General features: G+C 39.9%; 1 protein-coding gene across 2 annotated transcripts in view; it reads left to right on the top strand.

Moving 5' to 3' along the window:
• The window catches only part of LOC148881011 (transducin family protein / WD-40 repeat family protein), an 86,066-nt gene that overhangs the window by 7,204 nt on the left and 51,197 nt on the right, over positions 1-27,665 (top strand). For both annotated transcript variants that reach the window (XM_088963206.1, XM_088963205.1), the window contains exons 2-7: positions 208-2,910; positions 3,483-3,945; positions 8,662-8,890; positions 11,812-11,976; positions 14,194-14,466; positions 14,556-14,801. In XM_088963206.1, the coding sequence (XP_088819332.1) occupies positions 208-2,910; positions 3,483-3,945; positions 8,662-8,890; positions 11,812-11,976; positions 14,194-14,466; positions 14,556-14,801 (4,079 nt within the window). The remainder of the gene's footprint in view (positions 1-207; positions 2,911-3,482; positions 3,946-8,661; positions 8,891-11,811; positions 11,977-14,193; positions 14,467-14,555; positions 14,802-27,665) is intronic.

Here is a 27,665-nt window from a genome sequence, read left to right as displayed (position 1 = left end):
TTGTCGTTTCTTTTATTTTTAGAAGGATTATTATATATGATTTCTTCTTTGTATAACATATTGGTATCCCTAATTTTTTTGAATGATCTCAGCAACTTGACTTAATCTCCTTTAATGGTAAACTCTCTATCTCTTTACTTGTACTTTGGCATGCTTTATCTTCTTTCAAATGTTCTTAAATCTGAACATTGATATTTTTATCTTCAGGTTCTTCTCATTGGAGGAAAGATGCTGTCCTTGTACAATCTTATACAGTGGAGGCCATCAAATGGACAGGTTCTGGTGATGGGATTATTGCGGCTGGAATTGAGGTGGTAATGTGGAAAAGGAAGAACCAGACCTGGGAAATAGCTTGGAAGTTCAGAACAGAACAACCTCAAAATCTGGTTTCTGCAACCTGGACTGTTGAAGGACCTGCAGCAACTGCAGCATGTTTATGTGCATTGGATGTTGAAGGATCACCTTCTCTGTTTAAAGGGGTAAATAAATGTGTGTTAGTGTGTCAGAATGATGGGAAAACTGGATTTTGGAAAGCAGAGTTAAACCATCCTCTGCCAGTTTCAATGATTCAGTGGAGGCCATTGATTAAAACAGGATCAAATAGAGATACATTGCATCCACAAAAGGATGTTCTCTTAACATGCTGCTTAGATGGAACTGTAAGGTTGTGGAGTGAAATTGACAGTGGGAGGGGTAGAAAGTTTAGTAAGGACATCAATGATCAAAAAACCATGAGGCAATCTTTCCATGTTACTGCTGTAATTGAAATAAACCAATCCTTGAGGGCAACCTTGGGCAAAGATGCATTTATAACATGGGCAATGGAACTCACAGGTACAGTAAATGCATGTATACATGAAACACCAGGCAGGTGCGAGTGGTTAATTGGGTTTGGACCAGGAATGTCACTTACTTTCTGGGCTGTCCACTGCCTTGATGATACTTCCCCATTAAGGTTCCCACGGGTGACTTTATGGAAGAGACAAGAGTTACCAAGTCCAGAAGGTGTTTATCATTATGGAATTGCTAACCCAAGTTCTGAAGGCCTATCCCTTTTTTATAAAGCTGTTACATTGAGGAGTAAACTCTTTGGACCACCAACCACATGCTCTTTGATACAGTTATTACCTTGCAATTCCATGAGTTGGTTACAGTTATATACCCCTCCATCTAGTAACACAGAGGATGCATCTTTAAAGCAATTATGGAAGAACTGTTTATCATGTTGTGCAGGTGGGGTTGTGAGTCTAGACGGTCACAATGGAAAAATCTTACAAGTAGCAGTGCATCCCTATAGTTGTGAAGTTGAACTTGCTGTTTCATTAGATTCTAATGGTTTGCTGCTTTTCTGGTCTCTTTCTGCCACTTCCAATTGCATGTTTGATATGCCAATGGTGGTTCCCCATACATGGAAACTATTGGGCAGAACTGTGACTAAAGACTTGTCGTGTTTTGAATATTCAAGCGTGAGGTGGGCACCTTCAGTTTTGGATGGGAGCTGTATTCTTCTTATGGGACATGCTGGAGGAATTGATTGCTTCATCATTCAATTCTCCAAAAATGAAGAAAAGAGTGTATTGCCTCAAAAATTATGTACAATTCCTTTCAGTGGTCATAGTCAGAAAGAAGCACCCACCAACATCTTTGCAGTCCCTCTGCCTTCAGCCTGTAGTAAGAGGTTTATTTCTAATGATTTTATGTTGCTAGGAGTATGGATGAAAGAATTCCAGGCTCTATCATGGAAAATTACCTTGCATGCTGATGATTTACCCGGAAGCAGCTGCAGTTGCAGTTTTGAGAGTGCACAGAGATATGAAAGTACCTTTGCTGGGAAAAAATGTTATGTTGTTGTTCAAGTGTGCTCAGAAAAGTTTCCAGATTTCCACAGCACTGCTCAAGTTACAAGTGTAGGTGTGGTCTGTTCAGATGTTTTGACACCATCCATACAACGGAAGTGGGCTTTGTCTAATGGTTTCTGCCTGAACTCTTCTGCATATCACATGGCCACAGGATATGCTGATGGTACTCTGAAACTATGGAGAAGTATTCCTGTAAAATCATCAGCTCAACATCCTGAACCAGTTCCCTTGTCCTGGGAGCTTGTGGGTAAGCTAACCACCCATGAAGGTCCAGTCAGTGCAATAGCTTTGTCTGGGTGTGGTCAGAAGCTTGCAACTGTTTGCGCTGCAGGTCATGTGGATGGTGTGAGCACTCTTCATATATGGGAATCTGTACGTCTCATAGGTTCAGGAAGTTTTTTTCTAGAAGATAAGATATCCCTGGATGGGGTTGTTATTTCTTTAAACTGGTTATCCATAGGGAATGGCCATTTACTACTTGGTGTTTGCATGCAAAATGAATTGCGTGTGTACGCTAAAAGAAGGTGTGGCACTGAGATTCTAGAAAATCCAGGAAACTCTTTGGAGATGCATGTTTGGCTTTGTATTGCAGTTGGTCACACTTTGCAAGTAGCTCAAGACTTCCTTTGGGGACCAAAGGCTAATCCTGTGCTTGTTCATGAGAGGTACTTTTCTGTTTTCAGTCAGTGGTCATTCCATATGGATAAGAATGACCAGGCCAAGCAGTATCAAGAATGTGAGGAAGATAATCCTCACCATTGTATGGCTAGAACAGATAGAGACATGCTTCCTGCTATTTTTGTAGGTTGCATTAGTTATGATGATAAAATCTTAACAAGTGATGAGAGCAGTGAAGGATGCAAGTCCATACTGCCATTAAAGATGAATATGAAAAATGATCATCTGTTCTACAACTTTTTAACACTTCCTCAACAGCAATATGATTCAGATACCACATTCGGCCCATGGACCATGCTTGAAGTAGAAGAGAAATTACATGGAGTTTTGCCTGTTTATCATCCAGAATCACTCCTTCTGAATATATGTTCAGGTATTTTAGTACTTTATTCATTTATTTTTATAAATTTTCAAGATTTAGAACTTGGAAAAATGCATAGTTTTTTTCCTCCTGCTAAGTGCAGAAGCACTGGCAATGCAAAGTTGGTTATAATTTTCAGGTATCAGATTCTCTGGAAGAGGACATATGTTACTAATTAAGACTACATGCTTTTGGTTCTGGGTTGTCCATCTTATTTTTTAGACTTGCTTAAAATCTGCATTCTGTAGGCTGAATTTTGTGACCTCTATGTCTATTGTATTGAAGTTCTTATGGGTAATATTCTACTAACTATCAGGGACTGTTTGATAATGGATGAAGTTGCAGACCTGAATGAATTGTTGCTTTGTCTTGTAGTGCATAAATCATTAAGTAGGTTGTGATCTCCTTATGGCTGAATGGAATGTTTGGTTGATTATTTTAACCTTAAATATTTTATTATATAACTATTCTATCCACTAAAAGACAAATAAGTTGTTTAGACCAGCCACTTCAGCTGTTATCAAACGGCTCTTTTGGTATTCACTCATATCAAACTTGACATATGCAGAAACAACTGTTTGTAGGGAATTGGAAACGTGCATATATTGCTGTTCAGCATCTTGTGGGATATCTTACCTCTGATAATTCCTCTGCCTGCGAGGAGGCATTTAACTTGGCAAAACGCAGCCATATCATTCCACAGATATACTTGGCAAATTATCTTGAAGAACTTTTCTCCACAAACTTAAGTGATACAATATTACAATGGGGTGGAGTTCCTGCTTCAATGACATCAGCTTCACAGTTTGAGAGAAGCTCCTCCCAGTTTTCTGGATATAAATCAGAGACCAATGCTACCAATAATATGTTCACTTCCACTTTAAGGAATTCTGAAATTGACCACTTTATTGAAACTCTAAACAAGGTCCATCCAGCTACAAAAAACATGGAAAGACTCAAAATTCTTGCAGTTTTAGATCTTTTGGGAGAAATCAGTGGTCCGTGCTCTTCTTCTGCCTATGGAAGTCTAGATGAACCTGGACGAAGGTATGTCTCAGATTGATTATGTTGAACTCTATGATTTTAACCTGGATATTTTTGTTCATTTTGTATTCGTTTGTTTACGTACTGTCTTATCTGGTTTCTTGGTTTCACTTTGAGATCCTAGGTCCAAAATATCAGAAACACAAGGTGCATCAGAAAGGCAATTTTAAGATACATATTGGGATACACTTTGGATATACATGGATACACTATGGAAACTCAAATAAATCATAAAAGTACATTAATACCACTAAATATAAGTCTTAAATAAGGTATATACATAAGAATCACATGCTTTAATTGTTCCTATGAAGAAATATATCATAATCAACATACAAGAATATATAAAATTGTGTCATTGGTCAATTTCTAGTGAACAAGTTATAAATTGATACATATTACAAAAGACTTAAAACTTAGTTCACATAAGTTATATTCTTGACCACTAATTACAAAAGACAAAGTTTAAGTGGTTACTCCTTATTAAAAAATAATCACTTAAATTACATTCAGTTTAACCACCAATCTTAATGTTTAAGTTTAACCACAAAAACTATGCAAAATTACATGCAAGTATAAAATTAGTATTTTTTATATTGAAATTATTATTTTGAATATATTTTTATTTCTAAAATTACCCAAAAATCAAGAAAATTAATTTTTTTTACGTAAAGTTTTGATGTATCTATGGATATGATAGGTCATCCATAGATCCACATTAAAGTTATTCTCTATCATCACATCATGTAAAACATATCAAATTTTCTTTTTTATGTAATGTTTATTATTTTAAACTTTTTTAGGAAAATATACGTACCTACTTATAAGGGCAAAGAATCCAATTATCCAATCATCCAAGACACATATCACAAATCTGAAATTGGTAATTTTTTCTTATTAAAATAATTAATTTGTATTCTTATTAAAATAATTAATTCAAAAAATTTAATTTTTAACATTAAGTTTTATGGATTTATGGATATGATAGCTCATCTATAGATCCACATTATAATTATTCCTTATCATCAGATAATGCAAAATATACAAATTTTTCTTTTTTTCTGCTATTTTATATTTTCCCTTTATCTGTGATAAAACTCCATAGATCTAATTATAACAATGAATAGTCTTAGAATTTCAACCAGATAAGAGTAGATCTATCCATTTCAATCATTCAAATACAAAAATCATTTGAAGCTATGAAGATTTAATGAAGAAATACAAGAAAACTTGTTGTTTGCTCAAGTTGTGTCCAAACCACTGTTGGCTTAAAAAATTTTGATTCTTGATTGTTTTCTTTCATTCTTTTTTGTAGATTTGGAGATTTTGGGTCATATAGAAGATTCTTACATGGTTTCAGAGTGAAAGAAGGATTCTAGAGGGTGCTAGAAGCCTTCTTAGACATTTTTTTTTGTTTGCTGCTGTAGCATATCGATTGATACGCATGCAATATGATAGGTATCTGATATGCTACAGTATTGACGAAAAAGCTTCAAACTCCTATTTTTATGTGTTCACTGTATCAGTGATTCACTAGAACGTTACACATTTTATGATACACTCTGATATGTTGCGATATTATGAACTGTGTTAAGATCAAAATGGGCCTATGCTGCAGTGTTTTAAAGTATTTTAAAAGCGCAAGGTGCAAGGGCCATTTTGTGCATGAGGTGCACACCTTTTTGAAGCAAGGCCAAAAAAAAAAAAGAAATGCAAAAAACATATTTAAAATGAAAATTTAAAAATCAAATCAATCATAACATATAAAACATATTCAAGCATGTAAAGTCTTAATCTCTTTATTTTTTTCCTGATTGCATTACTTCAAATAGCTAATGTGATGTAAACATTATGCGTTCCTGATTCTATGAGCTGCCTTTGTACCAAGCCCCTCGAGGCAAGCCCAAACAAGTCCGTATCAATGTCTTAATTTCTTAATCCCCATAAAAAAGGTTTTATAACTTAAAGTGTCTTTTAAAAATATCTTTTATTAGGATGAATGAATGAGCAACATTAGCAAATATGGGGTTTTTGGAGCTTCAGTGAGCAAGCGAATAAAAAAACAAAACAATTGCACAAATTTTCAAAAGGCGTGCACCTGGGTTGAAGTGTAAGACACACCAGGTGTGCACCTTTTGAAAGTGCTGTGCCTGGGACCTAGGCAAGGAAATTACCCTAAAATGCGCCTCGCTTGTGCGCTTAGGTGTGCCTTTTAGATCACTTCTATGCTGTCATTAAAGGCATAAGAAATTTGATACTGGTTGGCATAGTTGTCAAGGCATCTAGGTGATAGTAGATCACCTAGTGACCTAGTTTCCTAGGCGGGTGCCTAGGTGATAAGATTTTTATAAAACATAAAACTAAATTTTAGGTTAGTTCCCTGGTTTTTATACCAATCAGCGTGCATATGAATTTTAAAAATAGCAATTCTCCTTATTAAGAACATTAAGTTTCTTTTCAAGACATGAGACAATAGTATCTTAAATATATTAGTTTTAATACTTTCAATAATAGAGCAATTTCATATTAAATTAGCAACTAAAGAAGGCTAAATTTTTATACAGTAAAAATTTTAGATAGAAGTATGTAAATGAGAAAAAGAATAAGGAGTGGAATCGCTATTTTAGTTAATGTAAGATAAAGAGAGAGTAGCAAAAAGAAAAGAAGCCTCTTTTTCCTACTGTTCTTTCCTTCTTTTTCTCTTGTCAAACCCCTTGGATCTTTGCAAGTCTCAATAGTAAAACCTTAAAAAAAGTGCAAGTGATGTGCTAGCATACATACTAATTAAATTCAGATATAGTACTGATGTTATAACAAGGCACCACCTTGTGATTTTTGTCGCCTAGGTGGGTGCCTTGTTGCTCTAAGTCAAGGCATTCAGGAAAGGCACCCAACCAAGGGCACCTAGTTGCCTAGGCAGCAGCTGCAGGAATTTTTTGTCAGAAGATCCTAGATAGCTGGATACCTGTACATGCCTAGTGTACTGGTGTTGGACGCAATACTTACCCAATATGACACCACATACTGCATGATCACTTATAGATATACTCAATAGAATTAACACTTAAGAGATCTATAAAATCATTCTACCGTTCAGGTATAGGGGGTGTGGTCAAAGATCATAATGGTTGTGTCTTGCTAAGCTTTTCTGGGCCTATTGGTTTTGGCAATTCCCAAAGAGCTGAACTGCACACCTTACTTCAGGGTTTTGAATAACGAATTTAAAAAATGTGGAGGTGGAAAGTGGTTGTCAAACTTAAATTGGTTTGCTGAAGAAGCAGGATTTGGTCCCTGGAGAGGCAGACATCTAGTGAGACAAGCACAACACTTGGGATCCTTTATTGAATAGCTCCTTCAAGTGGATACCTAGAAGTGCTAATGGTCTGGCTGATTCCTTAGCTAAGGCTGGGGTGCAGAAGAGTCAACTTGATTGGGGTTGTCCAGGAATGGGGGCAAACTTGTAACACTTGATTTCCTTTTTGGGCTGTTTTCCTTTTTCCTTCTTTTTGGTTGTCTTTGTTAGAGCTTTCTCTTTTGGAGCTGGTTTGGCTGTTCTTTTTCCTCTTGTACTTCCCTGTTTGCACTGTGTTTTTGCAGGGGTTCTTAATGAAATTATCTGTTGCTTATCAAAAAAAAAATTAAATTTTGGAAAGACATGAGTCTTGAGAAATGACATGTAGATTCAAAAACTAAAAATATAAAATGAGCATATTATACGGGATATCCATTTCCATATCCGTGTCTAGGATTTTAGGAAATGGGGAGTAGTATCTTGTTTCTTGAGTCCATGTCCATGTTGGTATTCATGTTTAGGTATCATGGGTCAGAACACAATTCCTCATTTTCCCTGTAGTTATTATTAAACAGCAATTATCTGGATTTACTTGAACATTGTTTTCATTTTATTAGTAAACAATGAGCATATATTAATGATGAAGTACTTTTATGGTTATAAGGCCAGAAATGTTGTACAGAGTAGAGTGCTGGACAATCAATAAATATGTCCAAAAAATGAGTTTGGCGGAAATACAAATGTTGAGATGGATGAGTAGGAAAACTAGAATGGATAGGATCAGAAATGAACTTATTGTGAAAGAACCTATGGAGTGGCAGTGTAGTACTGATAGGTTATAAAACAAGGGAAAGTAGATTAGGATGGTTTGGGCATGTGTGGGGAAGATCATCTACAGCACCAATAAGAAGTTATCCATTACAAGTTTAAGGAACCAGAAGAGGTAGAGACAGGCCGACATGGGTTGGGTTAGCTAAAATGATTTAAGGATCTACAATTTAACAATGGATATGCTACTGAAAAATAGGAATGGTGAAACTGGATTAATAACTGACCTCATATAGTTGGGACAAAGTTTAGATGATGAGGATGATGACAACAATGACAATGATGATAGCATAATTGTTAGTGTTGTGTATTTCCAAGTATTATTTTTTTTTTTTATGTTGATTTCCTCTTGAGGTCCAGTTGTATTTTATCCCAAAAGTATTTTTCTGTAGTGTGCTTCTTCTTTCACGTAATACAATGTTAGAGCAGAAATCGTCATATGCATTTGTGCTGAACTTAATTCTTGATCATTATTGGTTGGCCTACTTACACCTTTTTCCTTCTTTTGTTATTGATGCATTTACTGAAAGTAATTCTGCGTATCAATGCAAAACATTCTTTATTTTCTGAGTAGATTCTCTTTACTTGCATGTGTCAAGGTTTTGGGTTGCAGTCAGATTTCAGAAACTTTATTTGCTCCGAAGATTTGGAAGAATGGAAGCCAAGGAAGAGTTGCCTGTTGAATCTAGGTTCATAGGTTGGGCCTTCCACTCTGATTGTCAGGAAACTCTGTTCAACTCTATCCTGTCCAATGAGCCATCTTGGCCAGAAATGCGGAGTTTGGGTGTTGGATTTTGGTTTAGTAATGCTGCAGAATTATGCATCAAGGTAGTACTAGAGTCTGACTTCCTTATCATCTTGCTTGTGCTGCTTAAATCTTTACATCTAATTTGTTGTCTTCTAAACCCACAAGTAGAACCTCTATTATACAAGTAATTAAAAGGTTTGATAACTAACAGACATAGGTTGGTTAGGATTATTGTTGTAGAAATAGAAACCTCCTCAGTTATAAACTACTTGAAATTCTAAATACATTATACATCACAAATATAAGCGTTTCTAATCAAAGATCAAATGGTTGATGGATATATATATATATATATATATATATATATATATATATATATATATATATATATATCCATCAACCATTTGATCTTTGATTAGAAACGCTTATATTCGTGAAACCATAGGAATGATTCCTAGAAACTATCAGAATGAAATTTATTGCTATTCTATTCTCTTGTGTTCTTTGTTGCTATTATTGGTTTTATTGCTATTCTATTCTTAAATTCATCAAACTTCGAAAGTTGGCTTGGTTTTCATCTCAGAACAAGTACTAAAACCCCTATTTAGAAAGTTGGAACTTGGCAACCTAGCTGTTCTTTTGACCTAAAGAAAAACCTTGGTAGAAATCTTCCCCTATACAAAACACCCTAACTATAGAAGAATCATCCTCACTACTCTGAATGGCTTAGGAATAGACCAGCAGTGAACTCCTGAGATTTGTGTTACTGGTTTGACCAGCTCAAATGTGTATCTGACTGTTTAACTGTGATGTCAGTGTCATCATCTTCATTTAAGTCTTGTCTCAACTATACAGGGTTGGCTAAATGAATCCTGTACTGGCATTCTGTTCTGTTCAGCAGCATATCCATTGTTAAATTATGGGCCCTTAAATCATATTTCGCTACTTCAACCCATGTTCTTCTTGATCTGCCCATAGCTCTTCTAGCCCTTTCAACTTGTAATAGATCTATTCTTACTGATCAAACCAGTAAGAATAGGAGAAATGTAAAGTAGAGAAGAATAGGATGGATGATGGGGAAGATATGTTAAGATTACTGCATAATTTTAAATTAAATTGTTTATTTTAGTAATTTTAAAATTAAAAGTAAAAAAAAATAAAGTTAAATGATTGCTCATTTTGTAGAACTATTGTTAGTTTGAATGGTTTGACAGATCAACGAGCAATTCAAATGATTTTTTTTTACCAAAACTCAAAAGTTTACAAAGGATAGACACAGAAAATCCCCTCCCTGATTCCTGGTTAGAATAGATCACCTTCTGTTTTGTCATGATTTCAAAACAGAGAAAGTTGGTGGGGGGGACCTCAACTTGATTCCTTCAAATTTCTTCTCTCTTGTCTTCTACAAAACCAAACATAACCCGACTGATTTGAAATAAAATTTTCTTATATTATAGTTTTATCAAATTCTCTCTTACTTGTAGAAAATTTATATGGCTTGCTCCAAGCCCGAGAATTAGCAGAACCATCTTTACTTCACTCCCTTATTTTCTTGACACACTTTCCTCTTCATCCCAAATCTTATTTTAATCTAATTCCTACTATTCCCTAAGCTGTCCTATGTAGGGAACTCCATCAAACTTCTGAAGCCTAAACCAACTCAAACAAAGGGTTAAGCCCTCATGCTCAGGCTACCAGATATGTTTTTCTTTTAGTCATAGTTTTTCTTAATATGTTTTCTTGATTTATACTGTAAAAATTAAAATTTAATTATTATACAGGAATAGTATAGGTGTTTGCTTCTAATTTGTTTTGGTTGATCCATGAGACATGAACAAGACTAAAACTTTGCCACAAAATTCATGAGTTGCTAATGCTGGATATCATATATGTCCAGTGCTAACGATGCAATAGCATGTGCATGTTAGATCAATTTGAAATAAAGAAAAGGCCTGGAAATGATTTCTGGTAACATTCCCAGCTGAGGGGAAGAATTTTGAAAACCCGAAAAGCCCAGTCTCTGATAGGGCCAGCTATTCCAAGTTTCCAACTGCCACATGGAGTATGCATAGATGATGGAGTGAAGCAATCAAATTGGCATTTTATGTAATGATCCCTTTTCCAGATATTGGTAATTTTTTTTTAGATTCTTTTTTTCTTCTTGGATTGACCTTTCTTTTCTTTCTTTTCTAATGGGCACATTTTCTCCTAGTTTTCATGTGGACTATGTGATTCTTCTTTATTTATTTATTTATTTATTTTGATCAATAACAGAAATTGTATTCATTGAAACCATTGAGAAAGATGGAATGGTACATAGCAGAGTATGCAGAGATAAACTCTCTTATCTCTCCCAAAAGATGAAAAAGTTACAAACAAGCCCAAAATAATTGATTTCTTCCCGCCCCTTGTTTTGCCAAAGAATCAGCAAAAAAGAATTAGCATCTCTTTTCTCCCAATGTAAAGTGACCTCCATCCCTTGGAGCAGCCTTCTAATCCTCCTCTCATGAATATATTCCCACCATCCCTCATCCTCTTCCTTTTGCAGCCATCTAATCACCAACTTTGAATCACCCTCAATTGAAAACTTGTGAATATTCAAGTCCTTTGCTTTTTCTATTCCTTCTATGACAGCAAGTATTTCATCTCTTAGAGCATCGCCTATCCCTATTGGACTGGAGGATAGAGCAATAATTTTTCCTTCCTCAGTTCTGAACATACCTCCAATACCAGATGGGGACCATTGAATATGTGATTCCTCTTTATTTCAATGACAGAGTAGTGCTTATGTGAAAATTCTTAATGCTCTTTCCAGTTTATCACTTAATTTGAAATCTGGCATGCCCATCTTTTGTTATGTTTAACTTTGTAACTGGAAATGATCAAATGATTAGTTGTACTAACTATTATTGGTATCATTTATGAAGGATAAAAGATTGCAGAGTTTTGTTTTATACAGGAATACCTTTTCTCTTCTGACACAATGAACATGACAATGTAGATGGAGAAGCTGGCGAGATTGCAATATTTGAAGAACAAAGATCCAAAGGATTGTGCACTTTTATATATAGCATTGAATAGACTTAAGGTTTTGGCTGGTCTTTTTAAAATCAGCAAAGATGAAAAAGACAAGCCCCTGGTTGGATTTCTTTCACGCAATTTTGAGGTAACGTTCTTTATGGTTCTTTTTCTATGGTCTTTTGTTTTCTACCAACTTTATGTTTGAGAATTGAGTTTCACACATGATGGTAGATAAGGAAGGAGAGGTGAATTTCATGATCTGGTGTCATGTGATGACTTGTTAAGTTCACAACTTTCATACACCTGGTGTAATGCTAAGTCTTCCTGCAGTTTAAACTTTAAACCTTTCACTGCATCTGTTGCAATGTCAAGTCATTGAAACCAATATAAACCTGCAGTTTACACTTTGTTTCTCTTAATTTTAGACTTTTATGTTGTTTTAATTATTACTCTCAACCTGGTAAAAATCTGAGGCCAAAAAAATTGCAGGTCTATCCATTGTCATATAGATGAAAATCATTTGGGAGAAGAAACTCCTGGAGCTAGTGGATTAAAATATAATTACCTTCTGTTGATTAAGTTGAATGGATCTCCAAGTGTATTTTGACCTCATTCCATAACCAAAGATCTTGGCATGATTGAATGAAGCTGGAAAAGTGTCTAACCTTATCAGGTCACTTGGCTTCTACTGTGAAAGTTGGTCATCCAAATTACAGGACTGCAATTTGTCCAAATAGGTCATGAGACTGCTATTAGGAAGGGGGGGGGGGGATATTAGCTTTGCTGCAAGGAATGAGATTGATGTGCTCTTTGGGTTTAGAGGCTGGAAGTGGAAGGAGATTCACATACAGTTATCAGCTGGATGAAAAATGAGGAAGATGGACCTTACCTGCTGTGGCATCACATTAGCAAAGATAGAACTCGTCTCTAGGGCGAATATCTCATTCACCTGGATCAGTAGATCAGCAAATGCATTAGTTGATAGTTTATCCTGGTCAGAAGCAGATACAATGGAATTATATTGGGGTGTGCTGCTCCAGAAACACTGATTATTTGACGTATTTTATCTTTGATCTGGAGTGTAGGGGTGGTCTTATTGGATGACTGGTATTGTGATAATTGGTTGGGCCATATTTTGTTTTCCTTTACTTGTATGCTTTCTAATTGATTAATAAACTTGTCCTTACTGATCACCAAACAACACTAGCTTCAATACCTCTATTCAGTATTCTTGAATGATATCAAGCGGAACATCAATATCGTCATAAATCTAGTGACCATCAAAGTTTCTCACTGGGTATTAAAGTGAAACTTCAGAGGGGTTTCATGATCTCTGTCATGAAGAATGGTATTTGTTAGTGAATTTTCCTTCATGGACAGCCTTTGTATTGTAGGAGCCCCTTGAATTAGTTAGGGTTAAAATAGGAAATCTGGGGCTGGTATTGGAGGGGCCTTTAGGGGTGATTCAGGTGAGAAGATATTGGTTTATTCTGAGCCAATTAGAGAGTACTCTCTAATAGCATAAATGCCATAGAAGACCAAACTTTTTCTTTCATATTGGGTTGGTGACTTTCATGTAGTTATTATGGTTTAAAATGTCCCTAATTTCCCTAATATTTCCACGACATATTTCCATTTCCATGGGTAGCAACACGAAATTTTACTGGAATCGACATTTCCCCAATGAACACTACCAACACTGTGGAGTACAAGAGATAGTTTCCATGACATACTTCCATTTCCACTTCCATGGGTAGCAACATGAAATTTTACTGGAATTGACCCCCCATTGAACACTATCAATACTATGTGGAGTACAAGAGATAGTATTATAACATAATTTGGTAACAATATCGTAGGCATGTGAAGTAGCAAGTTATTGCCTACCTAACTTTATATGATTACCACTTTGAGCATCAAAGGTTCATTCAGATGGAATTCTGTATCATTCCTCTTGAAAACAGCCTAGCAAGACAGGAGGTTGGGAGAGTTGATTTTTATTGAGGGGCTGCTAGCCTGGGGAGTAATTTTGCTCCCCTGGCTATATTGGAAGAACCTTTTGCACCACAGCGAATGACATCAAAACACCAATAGTTTGTGTTCTGATGGTTAGAAAGGGTATGTTGTTAACAATGTGTATAAAAAAATAGTATACAAATACTTGTTACTTTATTATTGTTTGTAGCTTGGTGATGTTTCTTGTCTCTTTTCTTTTAGGTTTGGGTTGACTTGTGTACAAGCATTCTGGCTCATATGACACTGGCACAGTGGCATGATAATTAAGTCAGATTTGATGTAAATCTCAACCCTCTTACCAGTGGTCATCTGTATTGATCTCTGAGGTCTTAACTCATTGTTTCAGGAGGAGAAAAATAAAGCAGCTGCTTTGAAGAATGCATATGTTTTAATGGGAAGACATCAGTTGGAACTTGCTATTGCTTTCTTTTTGCTGGGAGGTGACCATTCTTCTGCAATCACTGTCTGTGCTAAAAATCTTGGAGATGAACAGCTTGCTCTTGTAATTTGTCGGCTTGTTGAAGGTAATGGTGGGCCATTAGAGCAGCAGCTTATATCGAAGTTTCTGCTCCCAGCTGCTATAGAGAAAGGGGATTATTGGCTTGCTAGCCATCTTGAGGTGTGTTGGGGAGCTTGCTTATATTGATCTTCATGTTTGACATTTTAAAGTTCTTTGGTTTGTTAATAGTGATTCTTTTTTATTTGCAGTGGGTTCTAGGCAATTATTGTCAATCTTTTCTGAACTTGCTTGGTTTCCAAATGGATTCAGTGTTAGATAAGTCAGACTTTGCATCCAATCCTGCTGCTCTATCAGATCCATATCTTGGTCATTACTGTCTAATGTTAGCAACCAAAAATAGCATGAGGAATTCTTTAGGGGAGACTGCTTCTGCACTGCTGGCTAGGTGGGCAACATGGATAACTGTTACTGCCTTAAACAGATGTGCTCTTCCTGTAAGTTTTTTTCCCTTGTAGTCATGACATCAAAATGATAAAAAAAAGGCTTTGGATAGCTATTGGATCCTGAGTTTTTACTTTGACTTCTTTATGTGAATATGTAGAAAATGTATTTTGATATTCTTAAAGGTTTTGTCCAACTCTCAAAAATGCCTTAAAGGGACCAATTTATAAATTCAGACTTGAAGTTCATTTCAATTCTAATTGTCATGCATGGTTCACCTTTCTCCTCTATTTTTGTTTTTAGATAGTTTATATAGATTATCATTGTACAAGGAGACCTAACAACTCCTTCAAACAAAGCTCAAATATGTAAATCCTTTCAATATGATTTTGGATAATTGTTAGGTTCTGTCAATATTTCAATTCATGCTGTTTCGAATGCAGCTACAGTAACCCGAACCAGGAGAGAAGGAAGAAGAAGATGAAGAAGAAGAAAAGAGAAAGAGAGAACAGGAGGGTTTAGTCAAAACTGATTCGTACACTGTTCATTCGACCCCCTAATGTTTATTAAGTTCTAATAACCTTTACAAAGACTAAACTGCCCTTAAGTGTGGGCAGAGTATCTCTAATAAAACTGCCACATAAGCAAGGTACTTAACAAACATGAGATGACTAAACTACCCCTATTCGGCTCACTTTAACACTCCCCCTCAAGCTGGAGAATATATGTCATATAATCCCAACTTGTTACATAGATAGTTCATTTTCCCTGAGCTTAGAGCTTTTGTAAACAAATCTGCCCATTGATCATTCGAGCCCACATGTTCTGTGTTTATCTCTCCAGCAAGGACCTTCTCCCTCACAAAGTGGCAATCAACCTCTATGTGCTTTGTTCTCTCATGAAATACAGGATTGGATGAGATATGGAGTGCAGCTTGGTTGTCACAATACAGTCCCATAGGTTTATCCATGTGAAACCCAATTTCTTGTAGAAGATTCCTCGACCACACTAACTCACAGGTAGTATGTGCCATGGCCCTATACTTAGCTTCAGCACTACTTCTGGCCACAACTGTCTGCTTTTTACTCTTCCACGTCACAAGATTTTCTCCAAGGAATGTGCAATAGCCTGTAGTAGATCTTCTATCATTCACCGAGCCTGCCCAGTCTGCATCTGTATACCCCACTACTTCAAGTTTTCCTCCTGGTTTATACAATAGTCCATGGCCTGGAGCTCCTTTCAGATACCTTACAATTCTAAGAACTGCATCCTAGTGAGATATACGAGGGTTTTGCATGAATTGGCTCACCACACTGACTGCAAAGGATATGTTAGGTCTCGTGATAGTTAGATAGTTCAGTTTCCCCACTAGTCGTCTATACCTTCCAAGATTTTCAAATACTTCTCTTGTATCACTGCTCAACTTAACATTTGGTTCCATAGGGTTCTCAGCCGGTTTTGCACCTAACAATTTTGTTTCTTCCAATAGATCAAGAACATATTTTCTTTGGCACAGATTTACACCTTGTTTTGACCTGGCAACTTCTATTCCCAAGAAATACTTTAATGTTCCAAGATCTTTTGTTTGGAAATGATTTTGCAAAAATACCTTTAGTTTGCCAATCCCCAATTTATCACTGCCAGTAATGACAATATCATCCACATAGACTACTAATAGGATCTTCCCAGCTTCTGAGTCATAGCTGAACACTAAGTGATCAACCTGGCATTGCTTCATTCCAAAACTCTTCACCACTTCATTGAACTTCCCGAACCAAGCACGCGGCGATTGTTTCAACCCATAAATTGCCTTCTTCAATCTACATACCTTACCATCCCCCCCCCCCCTGAGCAACAAACCCAGGTGGTTGCTCCATATATACCTCCTCCACAAGATCACCATGGAAGAAGGCATTCTTTATATCAAGCTGAAACAAAGGCCAATCATACATAACTGCCAGGGAAATTAGTACACGAACAAAACCAAGCTTAGCCACCGGAGAGAATGTCTCCATGTAGTCCACTCCATACAACTGTGAGAACCTTTAGCAACAAGTCTGGCCTTTAGACGCTCCACACTATCATCTGGCAAGTATTTCACAGTATACACCCATTTACAACCCACAACATGCTTACCAGGTAGGAGAGTAGTAAGTTCACACGTTTGAGTATGTTGAAGAGCAGAAAGTTTCTCCTCCATTGCCCGCCACCACCCATGTGAACTAAGAGCTTCTTGAACATTGTTAGGTATGGAAATAGAGGATAAAAGTGAAACAAACTGGCGATGTGAGGTAGAAAGACGAGATAATGAAACAAAATTGGAAATGGGATGGAGGGTAGAACTGCGTTTACCTTTCCGTAAGGCAATGGGTAGGTCAAGGTCTGAAGGTTCAACAATAGGAGCCATGAGAGGATCCGCAGATGAGGTAGAAGCTGGAGGAGGGTCCGGTGTCGTTCGACGTGTATACACTTGCTGGATTGGTGGTCGTTTGGTGGTGATCTACACTGGATGGGTGATGAGTCTACTCCAACAACAGCATCTGGAACTAGATCACTAACAGGAAGAGGAAGAGGAAGTACGGGTGGAGACGAAGGTGCTTCAAGACTTGAGAAGAAGGGGACAAACTCAAAAAATGTGACATCAGGGTAGACATAGCACTTCCGGGTAATGGGATTATAACACTTGTACCCTTTTTGAGTCCATGAGTAGCCAAAGAAGACACATTTAATTGAGCATGCATCTAACTTGTCTATTCTAGGACTCAGATTGTGGACAAAGCACACACAACCAAAGACACAAGGAGTTAATGGGAATGGAGATAAAGTGAGAAACAAGATAGAGAAGGGGGACCGACCATGAAGGATGAAAGAGGGCATCTGATTAATGAGAAAACATGCAGTGAGTACAGCATCACTCCAAAACCGTTTAGGAACATTTATGTGATGAAGAATAGACCGGGCAGTTTCAAGAAACTGACGGTTCTTCCGTTCATCTATCCCATTCTGTTGAGGGGTGAATGCACATGAGGTCTGATGAATAATGCCATGCTGTTCTAATTTCTGTTTAAATGAAGTAAGAAAGTATTCACGACCATTATCTGAATGGAGAATTTTGATTGGAAAACCAAATTGTGTGCGTATTTCAGCATGGAATTTTTGAAAAATGGAAAACAATTCACTTTTTTCTTTCATTAAGTAAATCCATATCATTCTTGAATAATCATCAATAAAGGAGACATAATACTTGTACCCATTATAAGACTCTATTTCGATTGGACCCCAAACATCTGAATGAACCAAAGAAAAAGGACTCAACATACGACTCTCAACTCTTGGACTGAAGGACACACGACGATGTTTCCCAAATTGACATGACTCACATTGCAAAACTGACAAATGACTCAATGACGGGACCAAAATCTTGAAAGCCTTGAGAGATGGATGTCCTAGTCGGCAATGCCATTGTAGAGGAGTAAGTGAAGTCTGAAGAGCAATTGAAGATCCACCACCGTCAAGATAATACAATCCACCAACTTCATGCCCCCCACCAATCTTCTTCCCCGTCTTGAGATCCTGAAAAACACAAGTGGAAGGAAAGAAGGTAACAGAACAGTTAAGAGCTTTGGTTATTTTATTAACAGATATAAGATTGAATGAAAACTTAGGTACATATAAAACAGATGATAAGGGCACAAAAGCCATGTCAACATTACCAACACCACAGATGGGAGATGAGGACCCATTGGCAAGTGTAACAGTTTGTGATGTGGAGGTTTCAGAAAGAGAAGAGAGCACACCTGGAGTCCCGGTCATATGATCTAAGGCTCCAGAGTCAATAATTCAGGGAGGGGTTTTAGATGACATGCAAGCAATACCTGATTGGGCAAGTGTGGTAGTGGTATGCTGTGAAATAGTTTGAAGGAACCGTTCATATTCATCACGCGGTACACTCACCATCTCCCTCCCAGAAGTAGATGTAGATGTGGGAGGAGTTCGGTTTGCCTATTTATTGTCACTGATATCAACCTCACCTGCTACAGCATGATTAGCCCATTTAGAGGGAGGGCCATGTAGGTCATAACAGAAATTCACTGTGTGTCTTTCCCTACCACAATGAGTACACTTCCTTGTAGAGTTATTCTTCCCTATGCCATGGCCTCCCCCTGAGTCACAACCACCCCGACCAATCATGGAACTGCCACGGCCTCCTCGAGGAGCATGACCTCCCCTCTTGTACTATGTCCACCTCCTCTAGCTGTTACAAGTGCTGATCTATCAGACTGTGTGGAGTTCTCTATCTTTTACATGCTTCACTTTCTTCTTTGCCTTGAGAAAAACTTCCACAGATTTAGCCCATGGAATGTAGTTTTCCCCATTCAGTTTAATTGAGGTCATCTATACCCCTAGGTAGTCGGGGGAAACCACCACACTAGGTTTCTGATCATTGTACCCATCTCCTATTGCTGCCATTGTACTCTTTCACAGTTGCCTCTAACCTGACTTCTCAGCTACAAGCTGACTAATGTTATTTACAGTTTGATATTTCAGCACCTATTGCAGCCCCTAAACACAACAGTGAGAGCCCATGCCTTGTTCTTATTCACACTACTACTGTCTTCACAAACCCACGAACCACATAAGCATCAATTTAGCACTCACTAGTCACATGTAGGCCCTCTTACAACCACTCAATAAAAGTTGTGCACCACAAGCTCCATAATACAGTCAAATCTGCTACACCCAGTTCAGACTTGTTTAACACATTTAAGAGGGCATTACACAACCACAAAGAACTCGGCTAGGTCACTGCATTACACCTTACACCACTCAGCCACCTGCAGTAGCCCTAACCCACTCAACCACTTACAGCAGCCCCTACACCATTCGGCTACTGTACACAGCCCGTTCTAGGGCAACAATGAACCTAGTTCTCTAGGTTCTAATCAGTACTAACTGATTCTTGGAGGGTTTCTACCTAGAAATACCAGCAACACAAAAGGACTAGATAACCAACCTTCCTTTGAGAGTATCAACCAACCATTCACTGCTGAAATCACTTTCCTTGATGAAGAAGACTACGCAGCAGAGAGAAACGAGATGTGATGTCTCAAACCTAGGGCGAACTAGTTCTCTCCATTAACTAACCAGAAATGAAGAAGAAGGTGTCACGAACACAGCTGAGATGCTTTACAAACTGAAGCAGATCAAGAACCTCGCTCTGATACCATGTTTCAAATGCAGCTACAGTAACCCGAACCAGGAGAGAAGGAAGAAGAAGATGAAGAAGAAGAAAAGAGAATGAGAGAACATGAGGGTTTAGTCAAAACTGATTCGTACACTGTTCATTCGACCCCCTAATGTTTATTAAGTTCTAATAACCTTTACAAAGACTAAACTGCCCTTGCTTAAGTGTGGACAGAGTATCTCTAATAAAACTGCCACATAAGCAAGGTACTTAACAAACATGAGATGACTAAACTACCCCTATTCGGCTCATTTTAACACATGCAATCTAGGATGAGGGCTCTTTTATGTTGGTCAAGCCTAATCACTTAAGGGCCTAAATGTGGAGTACTGGTAGCATTTGCTTTGTAGTAGCAGTTTTTGAAGGGTATTTTCTTTTTGGTGGTAAAACAAACTTCTCTACTTTGGCTTTTCAAAGTGTATAATATGCTTTTATTTGACTCTTCTAGTCCTCTATCGCCCCATTTGGCCCAGGGTTGCTTAATAGACCACCCTTTTTTTTTTTTGATGAATGAATATAATTTATTAATTCAGAAATATGAGGCAATACAGTAGACCCAAGAGGAGGCACGAGTTGTTACCTCTTCTAACAAGTATTACATCAAATTAAAACAGAATTGACCAGAATTAACCAGAACTAAAACTACATAGCAGCCCAAAATAAATGTTCCCTTGAAGCCCTTTGCTTAGCTAACCCATCCGCTAAGGAATTTGCTGATCTTCCCACCCAAAGAAAGGTAACAGTCATGTTTCTTGTGATCCAGATGACTTTCCTTAACATATCTCTATGTCGCCACATAGCTGAAGCTGGTTCTGTCAGCCAACCCACAACAATCTCAGAGTCCCCTTCAATTACCAAGTGCTGGACTCCTAATTGTTCTGCAATCTGAATACCTTGTACCGCTGCTAATGTCTCAGCTCTATTGGAGTCTCCTATTCCCACGGGGCCTGAAAACAATGCTAATATTTTGCTTCCATTATCTCTCAACACCCCTCCTATCCCTGACGGGCCTGAGTTTCCTTGGCTGCTTCCATCAAAATTCAGCTTAACTCATCCTTCAGGTGGGGGCATCCACACTACAGATTTCCTGTCCTTCCTTGTATGGCTGTTAGCCACTGCTATCCAGTTTCTCCAAAAATCATCAAAGGAGAATGTATGAAATAAGTCCATAGTTCTTAACCAATGAATGGCCCTAGTTAAGATACAGTCATCAACAGCTTGAGTACTTATTCCTCCTCCTTAAATACCCTTGCATTCCTTTCTTCCCATATTGTCCATAAGGCGGCTGCTCTAATAGATCTCCACATTATTTCTGGGGTAGAGGGGACAAACCCTGCTTTATTGGTGTCTATGAGAAGGATACACACACACACATAGATACATACATACATACGTACATGCATACATACGTACGTACATACATACAGAGAGAGAGAGAGAGGAGAGAGAGAGAGAGAGAGAGAGAGAGAGAGGGTGGTAGGTGGTGGCCTACAGTATATAGTGATTTTATTAAAAATAGGAAAAACTCTTTACATTCCTTCTGTTGAAATGGAGAGATAGATACAACAGTCTTTTGTTGACTATCATTCACCCCCCCTCTAAGTACTCGACTCCATTGACATAATCCAGTGAACTACTTCGGTTGTCACTAGATCAGCAGTAGTTTTTACTCCCAGCTCTTATTGATATTTTCAGAATATTATGTTATGAATAATGTGATAACATGTTCAAGAATACCTACAAGAGAATGTCCTGTAGAGTTCGTTGGGAGGTTTTTGAGTAGGAGTAAGAAATTCGATGGTCTAGGTTTAGGGAATATTCAGAAAAGGAATATGGCTCTATAGGGTAAGTGGTTATGGAGATTGCTAGCAGAAAAAAAGGATAAATCGTGGGCAAAGGTGATTATAAGCATTCATGGGCTTGCAACAAGAGCTTCACCCTAGAAATCCATCCATGATATTCTACCTATGTTCTTACCCTTCATCAGATATAACCTGTGCTTTGGAAATGCTTTCCCAAATAAGCTCGAGCCCGACTTGATAATAGTATATACATAATAAAAAATGTTATATAATATTCTGTAATAATAATATTAGTATAAAATGTATTATATAATATTCTATATATTATATAATATATAAAATATCATATAATATATAAATAATATATTATAATATATCTATCCAGATCGGGCTTCAGGCTTGAGCCTAGTCATTTTCTATTTATAAAGAGGCAAAGCCTGACCCAACCCATGAACATGTCTACTCACCACTGGAGAAACAATTTCCATCTCTATTTAGCTTGTTTGACCTTAAGAATAAGCCTACTTCTTCCTTGGTGCCTTCTAGCTCAAATTCTGGCTTTGCCTAGAATTTGGGGTTTAGGAGGGGTCTTAAAGATTCTAAACTAAGTAATGTTTTTGACTTCATCTTTTGGATGGGGTGTTCTTGATCCCCTTAGAGTTAGATAACTAGATATGGACTCTAGATTCCTCTGGTTCTTTCTCTTGTGCCTCTTTCTTCTCGGATTTGATCCAACACCTAGATAGCTCTATGATAGGCCCCCATTTAAACCTTACGTATGCTAGGAAAAGGGAAAGGGCAGCAATCGGTTAAGGGGGGAAATAATTGAACAATTAATCACATGGGGGCAATTATAGCTGTAGGGAATAAGGAGAGTCTTGAGGCATTTATAGCTATGTCAGTTAGGAATAGGAAGAGTGTTGGGCATTTATAACTTGGCCAGCTGGGCATTTATTGAGGGAGTCAGTTATGCTGTGAGAAGAGTATAAGAAGGGGCTTTGGGGGATGGGGGAGGAATGCTTTTTGTTGAGTGAAGAATACTGTGAGTGATTGGGAGAGCCGGTGATCTCTCGAAAAACCGACCAACTGTTACTGTTCTTCCTTTCTTCTGAATGAATACCAGTTTCTTGTTGATATTTGAGTCGTGAGAATTCTGTTGTGTCTGAGATTTGTGTGTCAAGTTTCTGGGTCTTATCAGTGGTATCAGAGTGCGTCTTTCCTCGGCCATGGTGACAGCTAAGGAAGTAGCATCGCAGGTGGAGGGTTTCGAAGAACGCTTGACTTCTCTGCGTTCTGAAGTGAATGGCTTACATGATGAGATAGCAGCTGGACTTTCGAAGATCACATCCCTGGAAGGATGCGTTCAAGACTTGGTAAGACGTTTTGATCTGTTGCTTCAGCAACAGACCTTGTCAGCTCCTTTGTCTACAACTAACAATGCCCCTCTTGTATCCGCATCAAGTCGTGCGACTGACAAAGGGAAGAGTGCAGCTTTCCCGACGTCTCCTTCAATGTCAGCCCCAGAACATACTTCTGATTCACTTCCTCAGAAGTTGGAGTTACCTATTTTTGATGGGGAAAATCCAGACGGCTGGATTTTTCGCGTGGAGCGCTATTTTGAGATTAATGGCTTGCTTCCGGCGGAGCGTCTACGTGCGGCCATGGTCTGTTTAGAGGGTGATGCATTGGCGTGGTATTATTGGGAAGATGGTCGGCGACCTTTTCGTAGTTGGGCAGAATTCAAGGAGCTCCTCCTTGAACGTTTTCGATCGACTCAGGAGGGAAATTTGCAGGAGCAGCTTCTATCGTTGCATCAGTCCACTACTGTTAAGAAATATTGTCGCCAATTCGAGGTGCTCGCCGCTCCCTTACGTGACCTGCCGGAATCGGTCTGTTATGGGCCCGGGCGTAGGATCTCGTCACGGGGAGGTCCACGGGGAAAACTCCTAGCCTTCCCTTGCCCTTCCCTTTGCGTGCTGACCCTATTGTGGCGGACTAGGGGGTGATTTGTCCAAGAGATCACCCTAACTCTCCTAAGCTCTTTCCTTGATCGAAAATTCAATGCCTTTACTTCAATTCGTAGCTCCTTAAATAGGAGATTACAGAAGGAAATTCCTTGTTGGATTCGGCTAGGCTAGGGTAATCAAACTTAAACTCAAACTCCTAATTACCTACTTCTAATGGTAAAACAACTCTTACTTAAGATAAGATAAGATAAGGATAAGGATAAGGGATGAGTGGTTTAGCTGGCGGTGAGTTGGCGAGCAGAGCTGATGTGGTAAGATAAGTGTGGACCCACCCTAATGAGCTGTCGTGTGGGCCCCGCCCTATTGCTACTGCCTTGAGGTGCGTGCTACTGCCGTGAGGTGCGTGCTGCTGCCTAGTGCTGCTGCCGTGCGGTGCATGCTGCTGTGCGGCGCTGCCGGGCGGTCGTGCTGCTGTGCGTGCTGCTGCCTATGACTGCGCCGCAGTGCGCTGCCGGGCGATGTGTCCATAACATCACATCCCTCCTGGACAACGAGCTTGTCCTCAAGCTCGAGAGCTGGGTAGGCGTTGTGAAGGTCGGTCCAAGGGATCCAGGTGGCCACAGCTGAGGGTAGTCCTTCCCATTCTACGAGAACCTTGAAGGTACCCTGATTGATGCATCACCGGACAAGAGGTCGAGGGTGGAGGATGGGTCTGTCGTCCTTTAGAGGAGGTAGAGAAGGCACGTGATTAGGGAGAGTCCCTGTAAAAGGCTTCAGTAGGGATACATGGAAGATGTCATGGATTCTGCTGTGCTTCGGTAGCTCGAGTTGATAGGCAACCTTCCCGATTTGCCGTAGAACCTTGAAGGGCTCGTAATAGCTTGGGGGGGCCTCGACGCCTGATGGAGAGCTGTCGGTAGGGTTGGAGCTTCAGCCAAACGAACTGACCTGGCTCGAAGGTGACTCCGTGGTGGTGTTGATCGTAGGCTTGCTTCATGCACGCCTGTGCCTGCTGTAAGCGTAGGGACACTTCGGTCAGGAGGGCGTCGCAGTCTTGGAGGCTGCAATCCACTTCTTCCAACCGTGTGGAACCTGGTTCGTAAGATAAAAGACAGGGAGGGTCTTGGCCATACACAACCCTTAGGGAGTCATGCCCAGGGAGGAGGAGGACGTGTTATAACAGTATTCGGCCCATGAAAGGCAATCTACCAAGCGTCGTGGTTGGTCTCCCACGAAACAGCGGAGGTACATCTCTATGGTACGGTTGACAACCTCCGTTTGCCCATCTGTTTGTGGATGGTAGGCGGAGGAAAAAGCTAGGGTCGTGCCCTGTAATCGGAACAGCTCCTTCCAGAAGGTGCTGGTGAAGACTGCGTCCCTGTCGCTGACGATGGACTCGGCCAGCCCATGCAGGCGGAAAATGTGTGTGAAGAAGGCGTGGGCCACAGAGACTGCGCTGTATGGGTGGGACAACGGAATGAAATGGGCATACTTTGAGAAGCGGTCCACCACTACGAATAAGACTGATTTCCCTCCGACTTTAGGCAAGCCTTCAATGAAATCCATGGAGATATCGACCCAGATCTGTGTTGGGAGTGAGAGGGGCTGTAGGAGGCCTGTCGGGTGTAAATTCTCCCATTTTTGTTGCTGACATGTGGAGCAGTTCTGGATGAAATCCCTAACTGAGCCGCGCATACCATGCCAATGAAAATCAGTGCGGACGCGGTGTAACGTCTTCTGAACCCCTTCGTGGGTGGAGTTATGGATGCTGGCGATGATGGCTGGGATCAATGGACAATCTGTCGGGAGATATACCCTCCCTTTGTACAGCACAAGTCCCTCGTGGATGGACCAGTTCAGGTTGGTTGTTCCTGACTGTAATTCTTGCACCCGATCCTTCCATGTTGGTGATTGGGGCAATATGCTCCTTAGGTTCTCCAATAGGGTAACGCGGGGTCGGGAGATCGCGCAAAGGTGTATCGCGTCTTCATCATGCCTAGATAGTGCATTTGCGGCCCGGTTTGAAGCCCCTGTCTTGTGGTCTACGCGGAAGTCAAACCCTAGTAGTTTACTTGCCCAGTGTTGTTGGGGTGGAGTAGTAAGCCGCTGCTCCAGAAGGTACTTGAGGTTGTAATGGTCTGTCTTGACGACGAAGGGTCTGCCCCACAAATATGGCCTCCAGTGTTGGACGGCCTTGGCAAGCCTGATCAATTCACGCTCGTAGGCACCTTTAGGTGCCGGTCCGCCAGCTTGCGGCTGAAGAAGGCTATCGGGTGCTCTTGCTGTTGCAGCACTACGCCGATGCCTATGCCAGAAGCATCACACTCAACCGTAAACTCCTGGTTAAAGTTTGGTAACTGCAGCATGGGGGTAGAGGAGAGTGCATCTCTTAAGTTTGTGAAGGTGGCGTCCGTTGCTTCATCCCACTAAAATGCATTCTTCTTTAGCATCTTGGTTAATGGGGCAGCTAGGAGTTTGTAATCCCTTACAAACTTGCGGTAGTATCCGGTGAGTCCTAAGAACCCGCGGAGAGCCCTAGTGGACTGAGGCTTGGGCCATTCCCGAATGGCCTAAATCTTGGAGTCATCTACCGAGACTCCTTCCCTGCTGATTATATGTCCTAGATAAAGGACCTGTTGCTCTCCGAAAGAACACTTGGTTCGTTTTAGGGAGAGCTTATGTTGGCATAGCAGCTCCAGGACCATCCGTAGGTGACGAACGTGCTCCACCCACGATGTACTATAAATCAGGATGTCATCAAAAAATACTAGGACGAACCTACGGAGGTGGGGTCGAAATACCTCGTTCATCAAGGCCTGAAATGTGGATGGAGCGTTGGTGAACCAAAAGGCATGACCAGGAATTCAAAGTGGTCGTGATGCGTTCGGAAGGTTGTTTTCTTCACATCCTCGGGGGCCATTCGAACCTGGAAGTAGCCTGACCTGAGATCCAATTTAGAGAAATATTGACACTTGTGGAGCTCATCTAGCAATTCATCCACCACAGGAATCGAAAACTTGTCCTTGACAGTCCTGTTGTTGAGCTCCCTGTAGTCCACACAAAACTTCCAGGTGCTGTCCTGTTTTGGTACTAGCAAGACTGGCGAAGAGAATGGGGAGCGGTTGGGGCGGATAATACCTTGTTTCAGCATGTCCGTGCACTGGTTCTCTATCTCGTCCTTCTGAAGGTGTGGGTAGCAATACGGCCGAACGACCACGGGTCCTGTCCCTGGCATTAAGGGGATCCGGTGGTCACACGATCGGACAGGTGGAAGGCCCTTGGGTTCTGAGAACACGTCTGGAAAATCGGCAAGAAGTCTCCATCTCTGCAGCGTGCAAGGCGTCGCCATGGAGAGTATGTACCTGTGGTCTTTTTGCACTCATCTTGGTCCCTTTCTAGGTGACCTGTTTCCCATGTAGGTTAAACGTCATGGTCAAGGCATTGAAATCCCATAGGATAGGGCCGAGGGTGATGAGCCACTTAATTCCCAACACTATATCGAACTCGTCTAGGGGCAATACAAACAGATCAGCGAGGAATGGTTCAGAATTCACCTGTATTTGGATGTTTCGGCAGATCCCCGGACTGTGAACTCTCTCCCCATTTGCTATGGCTACTTGAAGCCACGGTCTGTCTTCCACCGGTAGTTTCAGTTGGAGCGCAGCTTGCTTGCTGATAAAATTATGTGTGCTCTCTGAGTCCACCAGAACCCGTACTTGTTTCCCTGCCACTTGGGCCTGCAGCTGCATGGTTTGGGAGTTTTGTATTTTGGTGATGGCGTGGAGGGAGATCTCGGGTTCTAGTGTTGTCTGCTCCTCTTCTTCCTCCTCCAGTTCGTCTAAAAGGAGCCAGAATAACCGCTTGCAACGGTGGCTGGTGGAGTACAACTCGTCACAGTTGAAG

This window comes from Nelumbo lutea, chromosome 1 (assembly GCF_056320005.1).
Source record: "Nelumbo lutea isolate HS-2025 chromosome 1, American lotus-T2T, whole genome shotgun sequence".
Classification (NCBI taxonomy): Eukaryota; Viridiplantae; Streptophyta; class Magnoliopsida; order Proteales; family Nelumbonaceae; genus Nelumbo; species Nelumbo lutea.
The sequence above is the reverse complement of the archived record's forward strand: the minus strand, read 5'-3'. Positions and strand labels throughout refer to the sequence as shown.